Source organism: Prenolepis imparis, unplaced genomic scaffold (assembly GCF_030444845.1).
Source record: "Prenolepis imparis isolate NDT839.2.m4 unplaced genomic scaffold, iyPreImpa1.0 SCAF_7, whole genome shotgun sequence".
Classification (NCBI taxonomy): domain Eukaryota; kingdom Metazoa; phylum Arthropoda; class Insecta; order Hymenoptera; family Formicidae; genus Prenolepis; species Prenolepis imparis.
Genome location: NW_028141165.1, coordinates 853,840 through 875,143, shown reverse-complemented (window position 1 = coordinate 875,143; position 21,304 = coordinate 853,840). Strand labels below are relative to the sequence as shown.

The window sequence follows — 21,304 nt, the reverse complement described above, 5'->3', positions numbered from 1 at the left end:
CCGGATTTTTGTTCGAATGAGTGGTACTTGTACAGGCACACTTTAATCTCTTTCATCTAACAAATGTCATTTTCGACGGCTACATCAACCTGGGAGCGACCATGATGGTCGTAGAAGATTGGGGGCGTAAGGGGTGTTAACGAACAGCTGTTTCTAGATGTCAGCACTGCATATACAAGTAGAGTAAGTAGAGAAAAAAGCCAGTTTTATGTTAGTACTTGCAATTTAAAAACACAAATATTTCACAAATTATTGCTAAACCATCATCTAGCCAATTATAGTAATCGTAGTGACGTTTATAATTACATACTTCATGATTATTTAGTGAAGATTGAAACTTTGTCTAGCCAGGCTACAAACCCTGTTTAGTAGAGACTCAAACCTGCTTAATGAATATTTCAGGCGGAGATCTTCACACCCATCTAGCAGAGACTTGAAGAAGCTATTTGCTTTTTAGAGTATGTCAGACAATGTCAGATCAGAGAATGTATGTAAATATAGCCACAAAATGATGATTTGACATTAGAATATAATGCTAGTGTTTTTACGTCAATTATAATGCTAAATATTCTTACTTAAATTTAACGAAATAATTAAATTTTAGTGCGTGTAAATATATTTTAATTCTTCTTTCCTACAATAAAGTAGTAGAATAGTGAAATTTCATTTGCGAGGACTACGCATATATTGTGCTTTTAGTAAACAAAAGTATGGATGTATGTGAGATGCATGGTGAAAGTGAGGAAGGAGAAATTGTATCAGATTTTGAAGAAGATTTTACAGAAGAATTATGTAATTTACCCCATGTGTTAGCATTTATATGTAAACTGCGTAACCATATTAAAAGGCAGCGGAGGAAAATTAATAAATTACGAAATAAACTCAATCAACAAGTATATAGTTTTGATAATACTCATAATATTATATTAATATTTGATTATATAAACTTTATATTTGTCATATATATAAATATACGTATATACACATTAATATAGGTTTTTTAAACACATTCTCAATATAAATTACAATATTATCTGTTATAGAAACATCAAAACTTGCTTTCTGCAAAAACATATGTACATTGTGGGACTCAGACAGATCTTGATAAACCAACACTTAATCTTGATAAATCAGTATTGCAAGATTGGAATATTAATAATGATGTTAAATCATCTAGTATAGTAGATCAAGTAAAGCAAGTAGCAGAATCAGCTTTATTACAGAATGGTTTTGTTTATGAGGAAACATCAGGAATGTATTATGATTACAATACTGGATATTATTATGATACGGTATGCACTTTATATTACACACTTATATTACACACTGGAAGTTTTCCAACAAGGACACAGTGTGACACAGAGTATCATTCTATCTTTGTTGTTCACTGGTATTGAAAGAAGATAGAATGATACACTGTGCCACACTGTATCCTTGTTGGAAAGCTCCCTTTATATATAAATATTGAAACTTTATATATTGCAATATATATGCTATTTTCTTTTATAGCATAACAATATAAGCACCAATTTACAAAAATAATATTATTTTATAGAGGCAAGGTCTGTATTACGATGGAAACACTGGGATATATTACTACTATGACGAGGCTAGTAATACGTACCAATTTCACAGTCAAGTACAAATTTGTAAAAATGAAGTTACTAATATGCAGCTTTCCATTTCATCCCAAAAAGAAGAACAGAAAACTGGAAAAACACACAAGGTTACAATTGCAATTTACAAAATTAATTTCGTGTGTGTGTCAGTGTTCAGTTTTGCAAGAAAATATTTGATATATTGTTTTCATTTATAGGTTTCAGATGAAATAGATGAATTAGTAAAGGGCTTATTAGATATAACAATCAAAAGATACAGACGACAAGCCTTAGGTAATTATATTACACTTATATGTATACGTGTCTCTTTTGTAGGATGATGTAAAAAAACGAAAAATTATAAATGAAGAAGAAAATTCGGAAGAACCTGAAGAGGGTGAATGTTCAGAAAGCGAGAATGAAGATCTTTCTGATGAAATCACTCCTGATGTATCTTCTAATAGTGAAAGTGACTATGAAGAGGAAGCAGGTTAAATCTTTTTAGTTTTATTCTTCTATTTCTATTTCTTCTATTTCTTCTATTGTTTTATTTCATAACAATTTTGCAATTATTGTTATAAAACACATACACTAAAAGTTAATAATATAAATTTTAATAACTTTAATTTTACATTTGATTATAACATATTACAATATATATACACATATGTTTGTTTTATTATAGCATTAATTTTGAGATTAATATAATTTTAATATATATTATGATTTATAAGAGATTCTGATAAATAGTATTTTATATAATTTTATATGATTGTTTTTGTAATTGTAAGAGCGTTTGTGTGTCACGGAAATTTCGTTGGATTTTTCCATTTCTAATTTCCTCAAATAAAAATTTATCATAGAATACAAAACATGAAATGTCTTCTATGAAGTTTGATAAACTATTATATATTTTTAATATTAAGATCTTAATAAAATTGTATCTATTTTTTTCATTGAACTTTTCTGAGAAGTTTAATTGTAAAGATGACGTAAAGATAAAATGTTACAAAAAGATATTCTAAGACCAATTTTATTTTAATGAGAATTTAATGTAACATTTTATTTTTACGTTGTTTTTACAATTATTTTATTATATACATATATAAATTATTTGTTTTCTTTGATGTATATAAAAAATTGTATCAAAAAAGAAAGATATTAAAATTTTTTTTTTATTTCAGATTTAGCGAAAAATTATCCACCATGTATGAGGATTATTGTTAAGGAAACAGATTTACCAAAATTAAAAGTGGGTTCCCTTTTTCTCGTTACATATACAGGAGGTTCATTAGGTCGAGAAGGAGATCATTCAGTACTAATATCGGATATAAATGTTAGCAAGGTATATATAATATATATTTATACATTATATATTATACTATATTATATATAATATAATAATATAATAATGCTAATATTTATTTACAGTATCATGCACGTTTCATATATGATGAAACCAAGAAACAGTACCATATAATAGATTCTGGTTCGAGAAATGGTACATTTTTAAACGGCAAGAGATTGTCAGTAGCTAAGCAGGAATCCGAAGCTCATGAGATAACACATGGCTCGGTTATACAAATTGGCGGGACGAAACTATTGTGCCATATTCATAACGGAAACGAAACGTGCGGTCATTGCGAGCCAGGTCTTGTGCAACAAAATATCAATCTCGATGAAAATAAAGTTTTCAAGAAGACACTTCACAAAGAAGAGTTACGACGTTTGAAACATAAGTTTGGATGTGCAAAGGATAATGGGTCTAATAGTCAATTAGCTTCGGGTTATCAAGACAGAGCGCAAGCTAGGAGACAGCATGTAGGTTCCTCGCATTCTCGTGATAAGACAGAACAGAGTTCTATTCACACGTAAGTATTATAATATTTAGATAAAGAGGTGTTTGTACAAATATATATAACAAAGTTCTAACGAAGATATTTATTCAATCAGATCGATTGCAAAGGATAACAAAGGATTCAAAATGCTTTCAAAAATGGGTTGGTCCGAAGGTCATTCCTTAGGCAAAGACGGGGACGGAATAACAGAACCCGTGAGTACTTTCCTTCAAACTTTGATTATCGCAATATAACATGCAATAAATACCAAGTTTTACGTTTCATATTTTTTTTTAATTCTTTAAATAATCAAATTTTAATTACGAGAAAAATCACTAAAATTTATGAGAACAAAAATTCGTCATAGAATTAATTATTAACATAAAAGAGGTGACATGGATAGCTTGAACATTGTATAACAATTCATTATAAAGAGAGGGTAGAATAAAAAGTATACAGATACAGATAGATACGAGTCGATCGTTATTCCGACTCGCGCTTTAAAATACCAAGTACTCCTATTTAAACACGATCCGGACTAGACTCGCAACGCGCACGTGTGTTCAAAGATGAAAAAATAAAGAGAAGAGGAGCAGACACACGTATACATATATACATACGCTCGACTCATTAGGCGGACGGTCGCGGGAAATCCGTAATCTCTCCCTTTTCTTCCCTACCTTTGGTCGCGCCGCATCGTGCACGATCCCCAGGCCCCGGATCCTCCGAGTCCGTTCGTGTCGCATTTCGACGGCGCGGCGAACGAAACGAGCACCGTCGGTACCGGAGCAGAGCATTCGTATGATAACGAGCGTAACTCTGCGAAATGCGGAATGGCGAAGGCGAAAGAGATCGCGCGGGCGAGAGAGGTGCCCCGGGGGTAATGAATGCAAATGTATTGAAATCCAAATCATTATTTTGTCTAGACGCATCGTATGCCCCATTGCATACAGTCGGCGGTGATGCTTGTGCGCGTAAAAGGATTAAAGGGTGGGATAAGGGGACTGTTATTTTCTCTCGTCTGTACTTCTGTCCACTGTCGCCTCACCACCCATTTGCTCGGCCTGTTGTCCCAGCGGTCTCTTCCCCCCGTTCGTCTTTTTTGTCAAATTTGTCCCCGCCGCTCTAACCGTTGCTTCCGCTAGATATAGAGAGCCGCTCGCGCTTTTTGCTCGTAAAGCATCGTCGCTGTTAGACGCAGACTGTATTTTCTACGTTCTCATGGATCTCTTTCTCCCTCTCTTTCTCCCTCTCTGATTTTCTTTTAAATAAACAATATGTAGCAAGGTTGAAAAAGGAAGTTTATCCGGAATAAGAGCACACATTTACATTCGAAAATTTAATCATCAAAATATATAAAAGATTAAAAGTATTTTAATTTATGTATATACATATATACAACGCGTCGACATTGTACCGTATTTAACGGATTACTACATCTCGCTCGTATCTGTCTTCATCATCATATCATCTGGTATTTTACTGTTTTGCTGCCTCCACGAAACCTCTCGTTTTTTTTCTTTGGTAAGAATTCCTTTAACACACGTTCAGCCTTACGTTCATCAGACGTAATGTTTCCCGCTAGGTTTTGCTCGTAAAACACTGCCACTTTCGGACGGTGGGATATACCTTGTACATTATGTAGCTTGTAGACGTTCATTGGGACTAATATTTTTTTTTTTTTTTTTTTAATACAATTAAATGCAATGGTAGGACGCACGAAACGCAAGACACGAATACATTGGTCTTAAAATAAATTCTGGACAAAATTTATGTCGCGCGCGATGGAAATGTCATACATTAAAAAACTAGAGAGTAAATATTGAGGCAAATATTTGTTTGACTTGCTTAACGAGTAAACTAAGTAAAATTTAAATTACATATCGACGATATTATGGCTTATCTCACTTGCATTCTTTTTCTCATTGCATAAAATTAGCTTGTGTGTAAAATCTCGGTTTGTTTACAAGATATCCAATCCAGTATTTTTCTTCTACATTCTACATTTGTAAATAAAAAAAAGTAAGAATTAAATTCAGTTTACTTTCAAGAGTGTTTAATTTTGCTAGTATTTTGCATCTTAAGAAAGAAAACAAATTTTGTAAAAAAAAAATTGGCTTATCGGAATAAGTTCCGAGATCACTCTCGTTCACCGATCTTATCTAGTGCTACTCGCGTCGCATCGCCATCGTAGACAGTCATTTCGCTTTTACATTGGATTCGTTTTTACATCACCGTCGTCTTTATGCGCGCCGCTCACGCAGTGAGTTGCAGCCTCGAGTGCGTTTCACGGAGATGTGACCTATATCGTAAACGACAGAGATAGAGAAGGAGAAGAGCTATACGGAGGAGCGCGAGAAACGGAAAGAAGACACACTCGTTGAGACGTTTGAGGGCCCGTAAACCAGACACATTGTAAAGCCCGCGAATGGCGATTGCCAGTAAACCGCGAGATATAAAAGCGTCGCGGAAGAGGAGGCTCTACGTTACGTGGCCTTTACGTATGCAAGGCCATCCTACACTTTAACGGGGCTAAAATCTCGGCGGATTCATTTATCTGAGTGCTTTACCGAGGGTCGAAGTGCGTTCGATTACGGATTACAATGCTTTGCCATCTCGCGCGAAATACATTTATCCATGCAATATTGCCTAGCATTGTCGCGATTATCTCTTATCATTTGATAAAAATCGGTGTGCATTTGCAAAAAAACAAAAAATTGCTAGTGATTCGAAAATGTTCAATAACGAAATATTCGAATGGATAACGAGATTACATTTCTCGTCTGATTTTTCAGAATAATTGTGTGATATTACATGGTCTTGAATATACTTGATGTACGTATAAACCGCGATCAATGTTTGTAGCGAACGCTCGAACCGTGAAGTAATCGCAAACTGCATCCGGAAACTGCAACGATTTCATTTTATAGACTTCCCTGAATATCTCGACTGCCTTGTGAGCCATTTCACGGATAGAACGCGAGCGCGTACACCTTCTTTTACGATTTACATCCATTTCCATATTGCATCTGTTTGCGGTTTACAATTCTCACTGGAAGGAAAAACTCGTCTGATTAATGACGCGGTAAATAATCTCAAGCTGCTGACTAAGGTAATAAGGATTCTTCATTGCTTCCGTAAATCCTGCTTCATAGAAGAGGAATCTCTTTCTCTGATTTTTTCACCGCGGAAACGTAAATCGTCGATGTATCGATGAACGCAATATGTATATATGTATAAGATGGAATTGACTAAATAAGGTAATGCTCGAGAATGTAAGTTGTTTGTTGAGAAAAAAAAAGTTGTGCAAAACAATTTAGTCTACGACAGATCAGACGTCAGACGAGATGCTATCAGTTAATTAACCCGCCTTAAGGTTTTAACTTGAATTATACGTTTACTTCTTTAATTACACTATATCTGGCATTGATCTCGAATGGAAGGACATGTTTTGCAAGAGCGCAGCACTGCGCGAAAACAACGGAGACACACGGATTTCTGTCTCGCGAAAACTTGTTGTTGCCATTCACCTCTTATTTCTCCGCTTATTTTCTTTCTTGTCGCGCCGGCTATTTATTCATCGTATCTTTCTTTTCCGACGAAAACAAAAATAGCGGTGAAAGAAAGGAAAAAGAAGAGAGAGAGAGGGGGGAGGAAGGGGGGATTTGCGCGACGGAAGTTGACCACGAGATGTACGCGATTCTCTGCCGCGGGCGTTTCGATGGAACGCAAGGTCGTTTCAAGGTATTACGTAATGCAGAGAGGTAGAGACTGCAAGAATGCACTGAGGATTCAGTCTGTCCTTCCCTCGATTGCTTCGACAAGTCCGCATTGGAATCCGAGGCGAACTTATAAACGATAGACGGCCGAAAGAAATTCATTTGTAGACACCGAGGGTGATTCCTTTTCTTTCGCGCTTTTCGTTGTTTTTTGGCGATTTTAGCTGACGAATTACTTTTGTTCATATTTAATATTTATTATAATATATATATATATATATATTTTTTTTTTTTTTGCAATGCCTATACACTTATTTGCACAAATAATATTAAACTTTAATGTAAATGGAAGTAGAATGTTTTGAATGCATTACTCGCGAAAACAAGGTAGACAAACGAATAAGAGCAAATCACGGCAGATGTTGATTCCCATGCCTTCGATTACTTTACGATAACTTGTTGTTGCCATTCATCTCTCTTTCATTCCCTTTTTTTTTGTTCTTTTCTCTACCGTCTATTTATTCGCCCTTTTATTTTGGCGACATCGGCGAAAACAGCGCTAAGAAAAAGGAGAAGATAGAACTCGCGCGCGCCTATCGTGGCAATATTTGTGAGTCGGTTCTTGAGGTCCAAGGGAACACAACAGTAAACAAGTTGATTCCCTACATGTTCTCCATAATACAGCTCTCGATACAATCTATCGATAAATTTTATATATATTTCGTTTCGATTAAATATCGATAACATTTATCATTCCGAGAAAAGTATACAAGATTATTTTATTTATCGTAAAGAATAATTAGTATATATGTATATTAGTATACATATATGTTCATGAATCATTCAATACTTATTTCTCACAAAATTCAGCACGACTTGTCTAGAATTTTTTTAATTTTTTAATTTCAATTTTTTTAATTAATATTTTTAATTAAAAATAATTTCAAATATCTCCATGAAGGTAAAGAAATTTCGGAAAATGCAAATAGGTATATTGAATATCTTTCTTTATATATCATCTCGCAATCAAAAAGCGTTAAACAAAATGTGATGGAGTGAATGATATAACTTTATGATACGTAAACAAATTAAGATAAAAATGTAAAACTGACTAAAAAGAGAAAGAAGGGAAAAAGTTAGGAGATAGAAAAGAGGGAAAAGTAAACTTTGTAGTAGCACGTTCGGAAGAGACATAGAAGGCAACAGGTGGGAATCTCTCTCTATAGTCTCACAAATAAATCCAACACAAACATCTCTACTGTCTAAAGACTATTTGTTCGTTGACTAAACGATATAAGATACTAAATCGATTAAATAGATTAAGTGTAGCGGCTTTCTCCTTATTCTTTATTAACCTCCTTTAATTTTTCACAATTATTTCTTCTTTCTCTTTATGCATATTCTTGAAAATTTCTCTCTATTCCGTTATCCGTTTTTTTTTTTTTTCTTATACGAAAGATTTCTTTTATCTCGTTTTCTCTTTCGTTTATGCATCTTGGTGCGTAAAAACTGATAATTGAGGATGATCAGATACAAGAGAGAATCTAATTTAAAATCGTCCGAAAACGTTTATATTAATGATATTCGTGCGAACATAATTTTACACATAATTTTGAAATGCAAAGATGCATATGTATAAATTAATTAATTATATCTAATGAATATTAGTGTTTTTTCTACGTAAACGGTACGTTATGAATTCATGCACATAGTCAAAGAAAATTTAAAGTACAAATCTTTCGAAATACATATATAATCTAACTTTTTCTTTTAAGATATTTCCAATATTTAAATAATATTAATCCCCCGAATACGCGTTCAACAAAAGATTTGGCATTTCAGAAGAAAATGTAGAATTCTCTTTCTCATTTATGTCACTGTATCTATTCTTTAGAAATCCTCCATACAAAGATATACTTGTACGAGACAATTTTTCAACCGCAACGCATTAAAAAATGTTGGAGGATTTCAAGAATGTAGATACAGAATTAGAATAGCACAGAGAGCTCTCAAAAAGAGCAACGATTCTGCATTTTCTGCACGCAATGCGAAATCTATCGGCACGATTCCCTCCAGGGAGAGACACACGCGTGTAGACGTAAACGAAATTAACCAGAGCTCAGCCAGGAGGAAGCGGATGCGAGTGCATAATTCTGTGCATACATACGAGGTCCGTATACGCAGTGTGTGCACGTGTCGGCTTAACAGTCCGGTATTACCGGTACACGGACGCACACACGTATACACGTTTGTTTGTATATTGGTTTGTGTCCGTATAACGTTAGTTAGCTAGGAATATACAATCCAGTCAGAAGCGGTCGATTGGTCTAGACGAGGTGTGTGTATATGCCCGCACAGCAGCACACGTTGGCCGAATAATCGTCCCGGTATCGACATACAAATATGTACAATGAGAGATTTATTAATTACAGCGCGACGCGACGGGGCGGTACTCGATGCGCTACGTCTCGATCAACGCAAATCGTGTATCGTGTGGTCATCGGATCGGAGAGACACGATGTAACGATGTTTTCTTTTTCGCGTTTCCGATTCAGTTCATCCAGTCGCGATACGTTTATATGTTTTTATTACAAGTCCTCCTCTCGTACGCTCGATTAATCGCGGTCGTGATATCTGAATTCCAAACGCATCATCTCGAACCGACGATATGTATGTAAAACAGCGACATGATATTATATTATATATATATATCCGATCGGAGCAAATGGTCTTTTATTACTGAGCGACGATTCATTTGATTTTACGATTAAGTGCCGTTGATTTGCCATTTCATATGCATTCCTTTAATGGTTTAAGTAGAGAGCCAACGTATATGGACCATATACATACCACACGGGAGATGTCGGTTGGCCTATCGCCGCCAGACGGCTTCCGTCTGGGTAAACACACCGATATACCGAACACAGTCTAGCCGGCAGGGCTTACCGACTACCTAGAGACATCCATCACAGGATTATCGCGGGAGGTACGCTCGCGCGCGGTTAGGACGTGTGACTAGCCTGTGTGTATGCGTACGATCGGTATGCATAAACCTCTGTTCGTGTACCTCGTCTGCATCGTCCACGTCTACGTGCTAAGCGTATGGTCGCTCTGCCCCGTCCTACGCTATACTTTGTCCGATTCCCACTTCCGATTCTCCAGTTACTTCCGAAATTACATTCTAATGCATCCGTCCAATTTGCAATGAACAAAGACGAGAAATATATAAACTGTTAATTCTTATCGCGAATTCTATCTGTCGATAGAAAGATGAAAGATAAGTTCGTATGACAGATCAATCCGCGGAAAAGGGATAATTGATGAATTGTCTTCATCGATGATGGTTGAGTATCTTGATCAATTTAGAGTTTAGTCTAGTCTAGAAGGTCTAGTCTAATCAGTTTAGTAAACAGAAAGATTGCTAGTTCTTTTATTCTTCAATTTTCAAAGCGTCTCTCTCTTGCTCAAACATTTTACATGATAGGATGACGGACTCGTGGTATCGTCTCGATACCACTGACACATTTCAAACTTGCAAGACATTTTTTCACGATTAAAAAAATAAACTTTTCTCGATAGAATTATCTTTCTCTGGACACATACGTGGAAACATTTCAATTACAATGGATATGAGAAAGAGAAAGGAGAGCGAGAGAAGCTTGACGTTTATTTGAGAATCGCGGCATGGTGCAGTCGCAGTCGACGAGTATTCGGAGGTGGAGACAGAGGAGGAAAAATAGGAGGCGGTGGCGACGACGGCGGTGGCAGACACACTGGCAGGGTTGTAAACGAGCAAAGTTTCGAACCCAATATGCTGTCTCCGTGCCGGAGCCCATATTCAAGCTGTCAAGGTGCGGCGCACGTGCGTCCACGTCGCTTCCCGGTATGCCAGACGGGTAAACCGGGACAAACTTTCGAACTGGCACAGACCGTCTGGTACCCTACCACCACGTCGCGTCAGAGAACCCGCGAATTCCTAATATGTTATTGTACGTCGGCACCGTTTTGTTCGTACGATCGACCACACGGTGTCTGGGTTCTCGACCCAGGAATTTCCTTCCTCTCTCTCTTATCGAGGCGCATATCGTCAGCATTTTCCAGCAACGTTAATCGCACGGTTAGTTGGTTACTTATCACGCGGTTGCGCCCAGATTTCGAATCCTTCGTTAAATCCTTGGTCATCCGCATGACGATGCACAACATTCGATTTGCTCCACCGTTTATATTTTTTCGCGACCGCCACAATTGGCACATTGCCCCTTGGCCGAGCGTGCAATAGAGTTTAGCGCGCCGCACGCACAATCGATGCATCTCGACGAATCGGGGTACGCATATGCATTAAACGTGTCTGGGGTTGAACGATGAATTAAACGGGAGAAGAGAGGGGAAGGAGGGAAAGAAGGCAGACGTCGCGACATGTCTGCGTCATCTAATCGGTAATCACGGTGCATTGCCTCCGGCCTGGCTGTGGCTGTGTTGCTCAGCATCAGCCGGTGTGGCCTATTTGCCTATTTTCTACCCTCCTAACTTTCGCCCTCGCGTCAGACGAGAGAGACTGTCAATCTACTTTGTAGTGTATCAACATACATTGTTCGATTCGGCGCTATCCGCAATCTTTTTTTACACGCAGACTAAACAGAGTTTTCCATCAGATTTTCCATTATAAAGTCAGCTTTTCTCAATTTTATATTTCGATCTCAATTTGTATAAGTAATGAAACTATGAATATATGCAAGATATGACTAACATTATTACTAGGCTGGAAGCTATTTTAGTCTCCCCCTTATAATAAACTTAGGAAATCTAGGTCGTGTGGTGCTGAGACTGGACAAAATAATTCAGTAATCCGACGTTGATACCCGACGGGAGACGCTGTTTAATGAATATCTTATACCGGCCGTCTTTTCGCCACAGTTTACTCCGCCATGCAGACGTTCTCTCTCTCTCTCTCTCTCTCCCCCTCTATATATCTCTCTCTAATCATTGATCGATCTACGTTAACCGTAGCGCCAATAATCGTCTCGATTGATAATCTTGAAATAACTTTATAATTGAGACGCGATAATAAATAATCTGGCTATCTTCTTTAGACGACCCCGAGAGTAAGCAACTTTAGACGGTCGATGGCCTGTTGGCAATTGATCTTTAAAAGATTGAATTTGCCAATTAATGGCTGTTAACAATGAAGGTTAAAGTTAACCGGCGTCAAGTAAAATTAGCAATAATGAACAGCATTTCTAAAAAAAAAAAAAATTGATTTTTTTCATTCGAAACGATATTGGCCGCGAACGAAAAGAGAAAATAAATCGGCAAACGAGTTATTATATATATACATATATGTAAGTGGTCTAGACAAAGTCCAGACAGATGCATCATCACTATCATCATCCAGCGAGAAAGCGAAACTCCTAAGTTGGACCTTTTCGCCCTTCGACTCTCGCAAGCTCGTCAATCGAGTAACGACCGCGGTCGTTTTACGTGCTTTACAGACGTCATACAATTGTCATCGGCATGAATTCTTAGTGTTCTTATACTAGGCGATCCTCGTTTATAAGGAGAACGTTGAGAATAACAAGTGTTTCTTCTGCCGCGCGCGAGGTAAAACTATATTTTCGATCGAGAAATTTGCAATGTATAAAATGAATAAAAGTAATTAGCAAAATATATACGAAAATTTATCGACTAATGAGATCGTGATAAAGTACTTTGAAAGACGGCGACTGTTCTTTCATTCTTTTTCTTCGTACTTCAGTTTTTTTGTCTCTTCTTTTTTTCGCGCTAAGTAAGTCAAGTAACGACGGTAATATATAGATACGGTCTTGTTTGGAGCCTAGAAAGGGATGCCCCACTTGGCCTAAATAGAGCCAAAGAACGACGGATTCGCTGGGTTTTGGTGAAGAGAGAACTTGGCGCAAAAAACAAAAATGTGATTTTCTCTCGTTGGCAACTATATGTAATCTTGCCAAAAAATTAATGGAAGCGATTTAAAGTTATATAATAAAGATTTGCTCAATTATTTTACAGGTATCTATCAAAGGCAATTACAACAAAGCAGGAATTGGATCGAGTGAAGCGGACTTTGCTAATATCAAACTAGATTCTAACGTGGAAAAGAAGCAGATAGTGTGGCGAAAGACTCAAGACCGTTATAAAGAAATAACGGATTGATTTGTTAATGGATATACATATTAACTCAAAATACTCATTGTATATATGCAGTCGCCTAGTCACCTGTATTGTAAGAAATTTAAATAGTTTTATATATAAACTATTAATCTATCATGATTTATATATATTCCAAATTATATCGGAATCTTTTAAAATCTTTATGAAAATGATGTTTATGGCTTTACAACAAAATGTGGAATCATATAGGCTCAAGATATGTGAATTGTATTTAACCAATTTTATTGCTAAAAAAGGTTCATTATTATATAGTTCATTATTATATAGTTCATTATTATATAGTTATTTTTTTATGCGTGTACATATCAAATATCAAATATTATTGATTATACATAATAAAAACTTGAAATATTGAAATTTCAAATTTTCATTAAACATCCATCCATTTTTCATGTTTATATTTTTAATGTATCTATTGTTTCTTCTATAAAGATAATTCCTCCTGTTCAAATGTGATAGTAATTTCACGATTATCATTGTTACAATTAATAAACAGATTTATACAGAAAGAGGCAATTTTCTCGAGCTTTAAATCAATCTATCGATATAATTTATAATAAAATGGCATTCGCGCTATTCGAAGATAAAATATTCGAAAGAGAATGAAATGTTACGTTTTGTGTGTGCTGCGCTTAAGAATCTCCGAAAACATCGCTGTCTAAATTCCAGTCGTTCTTTCGTCTCTCGCGATAAAAAGTCAATTTTATACCATTGGATACCTGGAGCTAACAGCGTCCATTCGCAGGGCCCATTCAGGCCCGGCACTAAACTATTTTCTCCACTTTAGTCGTACGCAGATTTTATGGAGCTTATAAAAATGGTAGACCGCGGACACGGTAGGACGGAAAAAGACAAGACGATAATCAGAAATCTTGAAGTGAATTTCAAACTGAGTCACGAGTCCAGCTGTTACGCACGAAGAAACCAGCGATTTTTGTTACCGAGGTAGAAATCGCAGATTTTTCGCGGAATTTCAGCTTAATTTACCTTCGCACAAGCGACCTCGACGCGACAAAATCTTGGTGAAAGCCGTCTCGTGAGGTAAATTTTTTTAGCTGCTTCTTCAATAATGAAAATGATTTTTTATGTACTAAATTTCTGCCTTTGTAATAATTTATATTACTTACATTTCTCATTAATCGAGATGTATTTTACAATACGATATATTAGTTATAACAAAGAGAATTTTTGCATTTTTTTCAAATTGTGTGTGATTTCACTTTAATCAAATTTAATTAAAAATATTTTTAATTGCATCGAAAAGGTATACTGTAATTGTTAAACTTTCGTATATATTAGTCATTAATCGATGACAGGTAGAACGTGTGATAAAAATATTTGTAATAGGATTCCGAAATTTCTATAGCTATATACTCAAGTGGATAAGAGAGAAAAGGCAATCGCGGAGAAGAAAAAAAAAAAAAAAGATCGAAAGAGCAAAAGGAGAGAAGGCGTACGGACAAACAAGAAGGCAGGAAATTGGCGAGGCTAGAAATAATTAGCGCGGTTATTTATGAGGCTCTCCTCGCCTTTCAATTATGCATTTCCGGGCGCGGGAACGAACTCACGGCAAGACGGCGAACACAGATCGTGCGATACAGATACGTATTTTATGTTTCGAAAACGCAATTCTACTAATTCCACAGACGAAAACTACGCAGACCAATTATTTCGGATATTTTCGTGCTGATAACTTTAAATGGAAAAGTAGCATTTCGCCCGGAAATTGTTTGTAAATGTTTAAAAAGCTTTCAATTATCAAGTGATTTTTCTGAGATTTGTACCAAATATTTTGACTCGTTTACATTTAGACTTAAAACGTTTGATAATATATGAACGTTTTCTCGTGAATATCTCTCATAAAACGCGATTCTTCGTAAATATCGCAGCGAGGAGTTTACGGAAATGTACCGTACGAGTAGTAGAAGAGAATCCGGGCGGACCTGGGTGTCTAGACACGGCGGTAAACGCCAGGGCAAATCGGTGCTAACAAATGGCTCTCGTTTGTTACCTGTCAGCCATTTTTCGGCCCTCTTTTACTAGTGGACAGGCCTCATCTGGCCTTGATGCATCCCTCTACTATGGCTGAAGGAGGAAAAGATAGAGAACTTGGTCTGGCCGCACTCGTTTTTCCCTATTTTTCCGAAATGATCCACATTTATTTGGCAATTGTCGACCGAATTCGTTTCCCCTATATTACGCGGTATATGTCGTTTCGCTGGTCTTGGTTATATTATAAATTACAATGAAAAAATTTAAAGAGGGACACACGTTAAAAATTATTATAACGACGTAATGCAAGCGATAATGTTACGTTAATGTTATCCAATTATTATTATATTTGCTTCGATCGCCAAGTCTGACTTGATCAATTTTAATGCACGATAAAACTTGTTTAATACAAATTATTAACATACAAGGCTTGTAAATAATTTTTGTGTACCGCCAGATAGGAGAGAGAAAAACGATTACATTGTCCGCGTAGTGGCATCAATGAGAAGCGGTATTTTGAGAGACGCAAGGGTTAATCAGGATATTACATTCCGATGCGTATGACGAGATAAACACGAAGTGACAAATTGCGGCCGCTGGCTCGTCGTGTAATTCGAGATGATGTCTAGCCTACATCGTGAGACGGCGGATCAAATTCGCGCACGACCATTGTTCATTACCATTAAGCGTATCTGGTGAACACACTTTCGTGCCACCTGCACTTCAAAGCCACAAAACGCAGCCATAATCAAAGCTGCAGTTCCATGTAAATCCTATATGCCGATACTAATATCGATATATTTATTTCATGCTGCACTATGATAATTATATACGACTATTAATTATAATGTGCATATATTATATATCATATATGTATATAATATTGCACCTCGATAAAAATTTCTCCTAAACATAACTTGTAATACAAGCATTTTTTTTTTTCATAAATACAAGCATAATTATATCGCACATTAAATTTGATGGGTGAGGCTTGATAAAATATTCTAATGACGAAATGACTCGATTTTACACGCATACACAGACGAAAGGGGAAACTAGCGATCGGATACATAATTTCATATAGATAATGACCAATAACAAGGCGTGTTTCTACGAGATCCGCAAGTGTAATAATGCGGTTATCATATGTTGCCCGCAAGTAGTAATATTATGCTTTCAACTGCGCGTTGCAAAATCTCAACGTTCATTGGACTTTTAATATTCGCCAGCTCTTAATTATATGTTAATGGAGAGAACTGGTTTCCTCGTAAAAATACTCAAATTATTATTCCTCTATATTGCAGCAACGTTATACTGACAATCGCTAAGCTAATTATTCAAAGTTTAATTTACATTTTCGTGGGATCGATATACAAACGTCGCGATTTTTTTCTATACGTGTATAATTGTATAAGATTAAAATAAAGGAAACTGTTACGTAATTGTAAAAAGAGATATTGTATAAATCATTGAAAAGAATCGTAAAATACATGGTGAACGTAAGATGCTCCGATAATAAGAAAATCGACGTGCAACGGAATTGTCGCGCTTGGAGCTCCGAGTACACATCTCTAGCCAAAGTACAAGCGTTTCCCATTCGAGATCAATATTGATAAAAGGTTGGAAAAAAAAGAGTCGGCGTAGGTACACACACACACACACACACACACACACAATGAAAACGATACGACATTAGTACGCTAGGTAAGCCGGATGTCGACTGTAGCACCGACAGAAACAACAAAGGGTCCAGTTCTGGCTGGGTAATAATGCGTGGTCGCTGTTAGCGTTTGTCCAGCACCGAGCGTTCTAATAGACAAGCGCGTACACACGCGCGTATACCTTTACGCGGTTTGTAATTGAAGGGGCTAGGAATGCGGACGCACGCATGAAGTAGCAGCCGGTAGACAGAGTGCAGGATACGCGTTTGCAGTTTGCACTGTACCGCCTGCATTTATGTATGTATATGTCCCTATTACACCGGGGAAACCGTAGCGCGTAGGCGGCCCGCGTTAATTAACGATAGAAAAACATGTGTTCGTCAATCTCTCGCTAGTTATGCCCGTCGACTTCTCGATTCTCTCTGCTACGCAACGAGATACACATACACGTGCGTGTTACACGCGTATCCTGTATTTAGTGACGAAAGCGTATGCGTATATTACATGTATACACGAGAGAGTCCTATCTATTCCGAGTTCAACCACCTCGCGAGAAGGGCGCGTGCACGTGTCCGTTCTATTACTTACCGAGGACACGTCATATAACGCGATATTAGTAAATAGATTGTACGACTCGCGGTCAGAGTTCCTTCGCACGGGACGTGGACTACTCCCATAGGATCTACAGGGCCGCCTAATCTATGACAAGTGGACCTTCCTGTTTTGTAGACTGGTCTATGCTCGCGCGTGTCATTTTATTGACCTCTCTTAAACTATCATGATGGCCCGAATCTTGCTCAGGCCGAAAAAAGCAGTGTTTCTCATCAACTTCTCCTTATATTGTCCTTATATCTCCTTATACTTTGACACTTTGATAACGAGCTATCGACACAATATATATATACGAGTTGTTAATATAGTATATCTACATTGCTAGACTATCTTTCTTCACTCGCAAATAATTCACAGCTATGGCATCAGACATGCGAGAGCTCGATCGATATCGTATTAATATCCCACAGCAATCCAAATCAAATATCAGTTAGTTGTGTCTTGGTCGTCTGTCGAGAGACAAAACACGTATGCATATCATATAAGATATCGATACTATATAGACGTTGACTCAAGTCGCGTGATTCGCCAGAGTAATTATAATAATATATGTTCATCTTTTCTTTTATATACATTTTAGCGTCAATGCAGCTACTAATATTTAACTTTAAAGACAATTTAGTATTATATCGCTAAAATGTATATAAAGAAAAATAAAAATAGATGTACATCTCCTAAAGAATTAATCTGTATAAGAATACCGCTATTGACATCATTAAACCAATTGTGCTTTCCTTCTCTGATACCATTTTATATTTTTAAACACTAAATAGATCATTAATAAGTTTCAATTTTTTAGTCATTAAATTTCTTGTTTAATCACAAAAAGTAGCATTCGCACAAGTGTTTGCGTAAATCCTAGGCATCGCGCTGGTAACTAATGGATAAAATGGTCCTGCTTAGGTCACAAAAAACGCGATCATTGCCCGTAGAAATGTTCGTAACGCGCATAGATAACCCGTTCATTCAGTACATCACCGGAATATGTCCTATAAATAGTTTCGCGCCGCTGAATGAGACGAGTTCCAGGAAGGCGAGGCACCCGTCCTCCGGGCGCTTCTCTGACTCGTCGGAGACAAGAATATCGCGTAGGTGGCCAGAATGGTACGAAGAAGAGGACGTGGAATAAGCCTAACAAAATAGTATTAGAGTCAAAAAACTGCAATTGTAAAAATTGCACCGTAGACTCGCGATCAATTTCACCTCTCACTGCGCGATGCAAATTAAAATCGCACGATAAACTCTATTGTCATCTCCAAATGATATTTATTACATTAAATATACGGTATACGATACATGTGATATGACGTGATATGTAGGGGTATACAGAGAGATTCATTCATCCAAACAATTTTATTTTAATTATCACTCAATATTGACTTTTCTTCCGAATATATTTTAATTAAATAGAAAAATAGTCGTTAATACTCTTTTGACACATTAATCGCTGTGATCATGTGGCTATTTTGTTCCATAATTGTTTTTTTTTTTTTTTTTCTTCTAAAGTGATAGATTCTGTCATTTTATGATTTATCTCGTGAAAGGGGATATAGAGATGCTTCGTTGATTGGTTCTGCCATCGGGATAAGCCAGCTTTATCGTTCGCATTTGTATCCTTCGAGATGCGTAAAGCAATTCGATTTATGAACGGTAGTCCGAAAGGAAATTTCCTAGAGCGTTCGCGCGTATATCACGTATTTTTCGCAAGGATCATATACCGCTCAGCGATAATTTCCGCCAAGTCATTACTGTTGCATTAGCCAGCGGCTGAGCATCGATCTGAATTATATATAAGTTTGTAAATTGAAGAAGAGCGGATATAATTACAGATTGCATATATATATATATATTCCGCGCGCATATCATCATCGCTTTTAATTGCATAGCTAATTTGGTTTATCAATAACCGCGACAAGCAAAAAAAAAAAAAAAAAAAAAATCAGGAAAAGACGAAACGACAAATACAACACATTGTTGTCTGGAATCCCGCGCGTCCCAATAATTCCGTAGCCTTAATTCGTGTTGTCCATGACAGCAGAAAAATGTCAAGGAATCGGAGACTTGGCAATTCGCCAGAGCGTGCACGTGGATATGCGGATGCGTGTACTTTATAAACTTACGTGTGCAACGAGCGGTCGAAAGCGACGCAACGAACCGATCTACGGAGTCGACCGCGTAATTAGCGGTGGTTACGTCAGCTGTGGGACCAACCTCGGCGCGATTCGGCGCGAGTGTGTGCGTGATGTGCGTCTCGTCGTAGTCGGCGTACACGCACGCACACGCACAACGTACGTACGTACGTGCCTATACAAGTGTGCGAGCAGGCGCGCATAACATATAGGTAATGCGATAGCTATGTAGCGCAGAGAGTTACGCGAACTCAATAATACGTCTGACGGCCGTCTAGACGGGACTACGTGAATGCGGCACATCGCTGCTCGTATGCGTGTAGTAATCCCGCGTACGCACGATCATACGCGCACCGTACGTACGTACTTATACACGTGACCGACACTCGTCGTCATCGTTCGGTCGGGATGTAACGCCATGCACACACGCTGCGCTGCGAAAGCGAGTTACGTGTTACGTGGCACGGCACGGCTGCTGCGCTGGGCTGCGCTGGGCTGCGCTCTGCGGCTCTCGCTCTCGCTCTCTCGCACCAGTCGGATATCCTGCGATATCACGCAGGGCATCGTCCACGTCCCCGAGTTGGCTAGCTTGGGGATTAACTACTTCGCTCGAGTACTAGACATGTGTGGCGTATACATTCGCTTTCCCCCCATCGTTGCTTTTTCAAAAATTCATTCGTTAATAAAGTTGACGTTAACATTCCGCTATTTTAAATGTTTCTAATAATATAGAGATATAGAGCAACATTCGCTCCGACATGCGAAACTGTCAATGTATGCAGACGGTTAGATAAATAAATGAATAGTTAATTAAATAAATAGATAGATAAATAAATCGAAATAGATATATGTATGGATTAGCAAGGAGAAGATAACTCTGTCGCGTTGGAGCTGGAGAAGACGAGAGAGAGGTGAAGATATATTGGTTTTGCGCGCAGAAGAAAATATAAAAATAAGAGAAAGAGAACGAGAGAGAGTATATACGGATAGTGTACGCCTACTTCCTCTCCCGGGGTATCTGCAACGTCTACGCGGTCGGCTACGTGCACTTGCAAACGGAACCAGGAGGCGTGAAACCAGTTCGTATGGAGAATTTCAATGGTTGTTCTTCTCACGCTACTTGGACAGTCACTGGCTACTCATAGATAGTAATCGTAATTACCCGGCGGACGTGGTTGGCTCTCGATACAATCATTTTTTTTTCTCACCCCATCATCGTCATTCTTTATATATCGCTGCCCTTTTCCTCTCTTTATCGTTTTCTTCCCGTCGTGTGTCTCGCTTTTGGTCAGAAGACATACATTTTTTAGCTGTCGCCACGCGATCCTCACGCGACCAAAGGGACATCCTGCCAACCTGCATTCGTCGCACGCTCGTCAAACATAATACACCTTTATCCTTATACATCGCTATCGAAAGACAGGTATAAATCGATTATACAATCGCGATCGCGAAAACTCAGAATAAATAATTTTTTCAAGAAATCTATATCGAGTATGTTTAATTTCAAATAATTTCAATAAATTTCAAATAATTTTCTTAATAAATAATTAATCTTTATATAACGAC

General features: G+C 37.4%; 3 protein-coding genes across 8 annotated transcripts in view; 1 reads left to right on the top strand and 2 right to left on the bottom strand.

Annotated features, from left to right (window-relative positions):
* The window catches only part of Rme-8 (receptor mediated endocytosis 8), a 55,379-nt gene that overhangs the window by 10,686 nt on the left and 23,389 nt on the right, over positions 1-21,304 (bottom strand). The gene's annotated exons all lie outside the window — the stretch shown is intronic.
* Accoas (acetyl coenzyme A synthase) overlaps positions 1-21,304 on the bottom strand; it is an 82,056-nt gene that overhangs the window by 37,382 nt on the left and 23,370 nt on the right. The gene's annotated exons all lie outside the window — the stretch shown is intronic.
* On the top strand, positions 63-13,629 carry LOC145938517 (angiogenic factor with G patch and FHA domains 1). 6 transcript variants are annotated; one of them, XM_083042215.1, is made up of 11 exons: positions 63-183; positions 403-487; positions 700-893; positions 1,044-1,292; positions 1,556-1,726; positions 1,817-1,840; positions 1,935-2,088; positions 2,783-2,943; positions 3,030-3,469; positions 3,552-3,651; positions 13,180-13,629. In XM_083042215.1, the coding sequence occupies exons 3-11, from the start codon at positions 711-713 to the stop codon at positions 13,321-13,323; spliced, it is 1,626 nt and encodes a 541-aa protein (XP_082898341.1). In that variant the 5' UTR covers positions 63-183; positions 403-487; positions 700-710; the 3' UTR covers positions 13,324-13,629. The 6 variants fall into 6 exon arrangements, with proteins under 6 accessions (XP_082898341.1, XP_082898340.1, XP_082898339.1 ...); XM_083042214.1 differs by having other exon boundaries at positions 403-603; XM_083042213.1 differs by having other exon boundaries at positions 403-609.

What these genes read in the sequence shown, in the direction of transcription:
- LOC145938517 (XM_083042215.1), top strand. Translation starts at nt 711, where the DNA reads ATGGATGTATGTGAGATGCATGGTGAAAGTGAGGAAGGAGAAATTGTA. An exon ending in CAGATGAAATAGATGAATTA is followed by an intron (nt 1,841 to 1,934) that starts GTAAAGGGCTTA and finishes TCTCTTTTGTAG; the next exon opens with GATGATGTAAAAAAACGAAA. An exon ending in CGGATATAAATGTTAGCAAG is followed by an intron (nt 2,944 to 3,029) that starts GTATATATAATA and finishes ATTTATTTACAG; the next exon opens with TATCATGCACGTTTCATATA.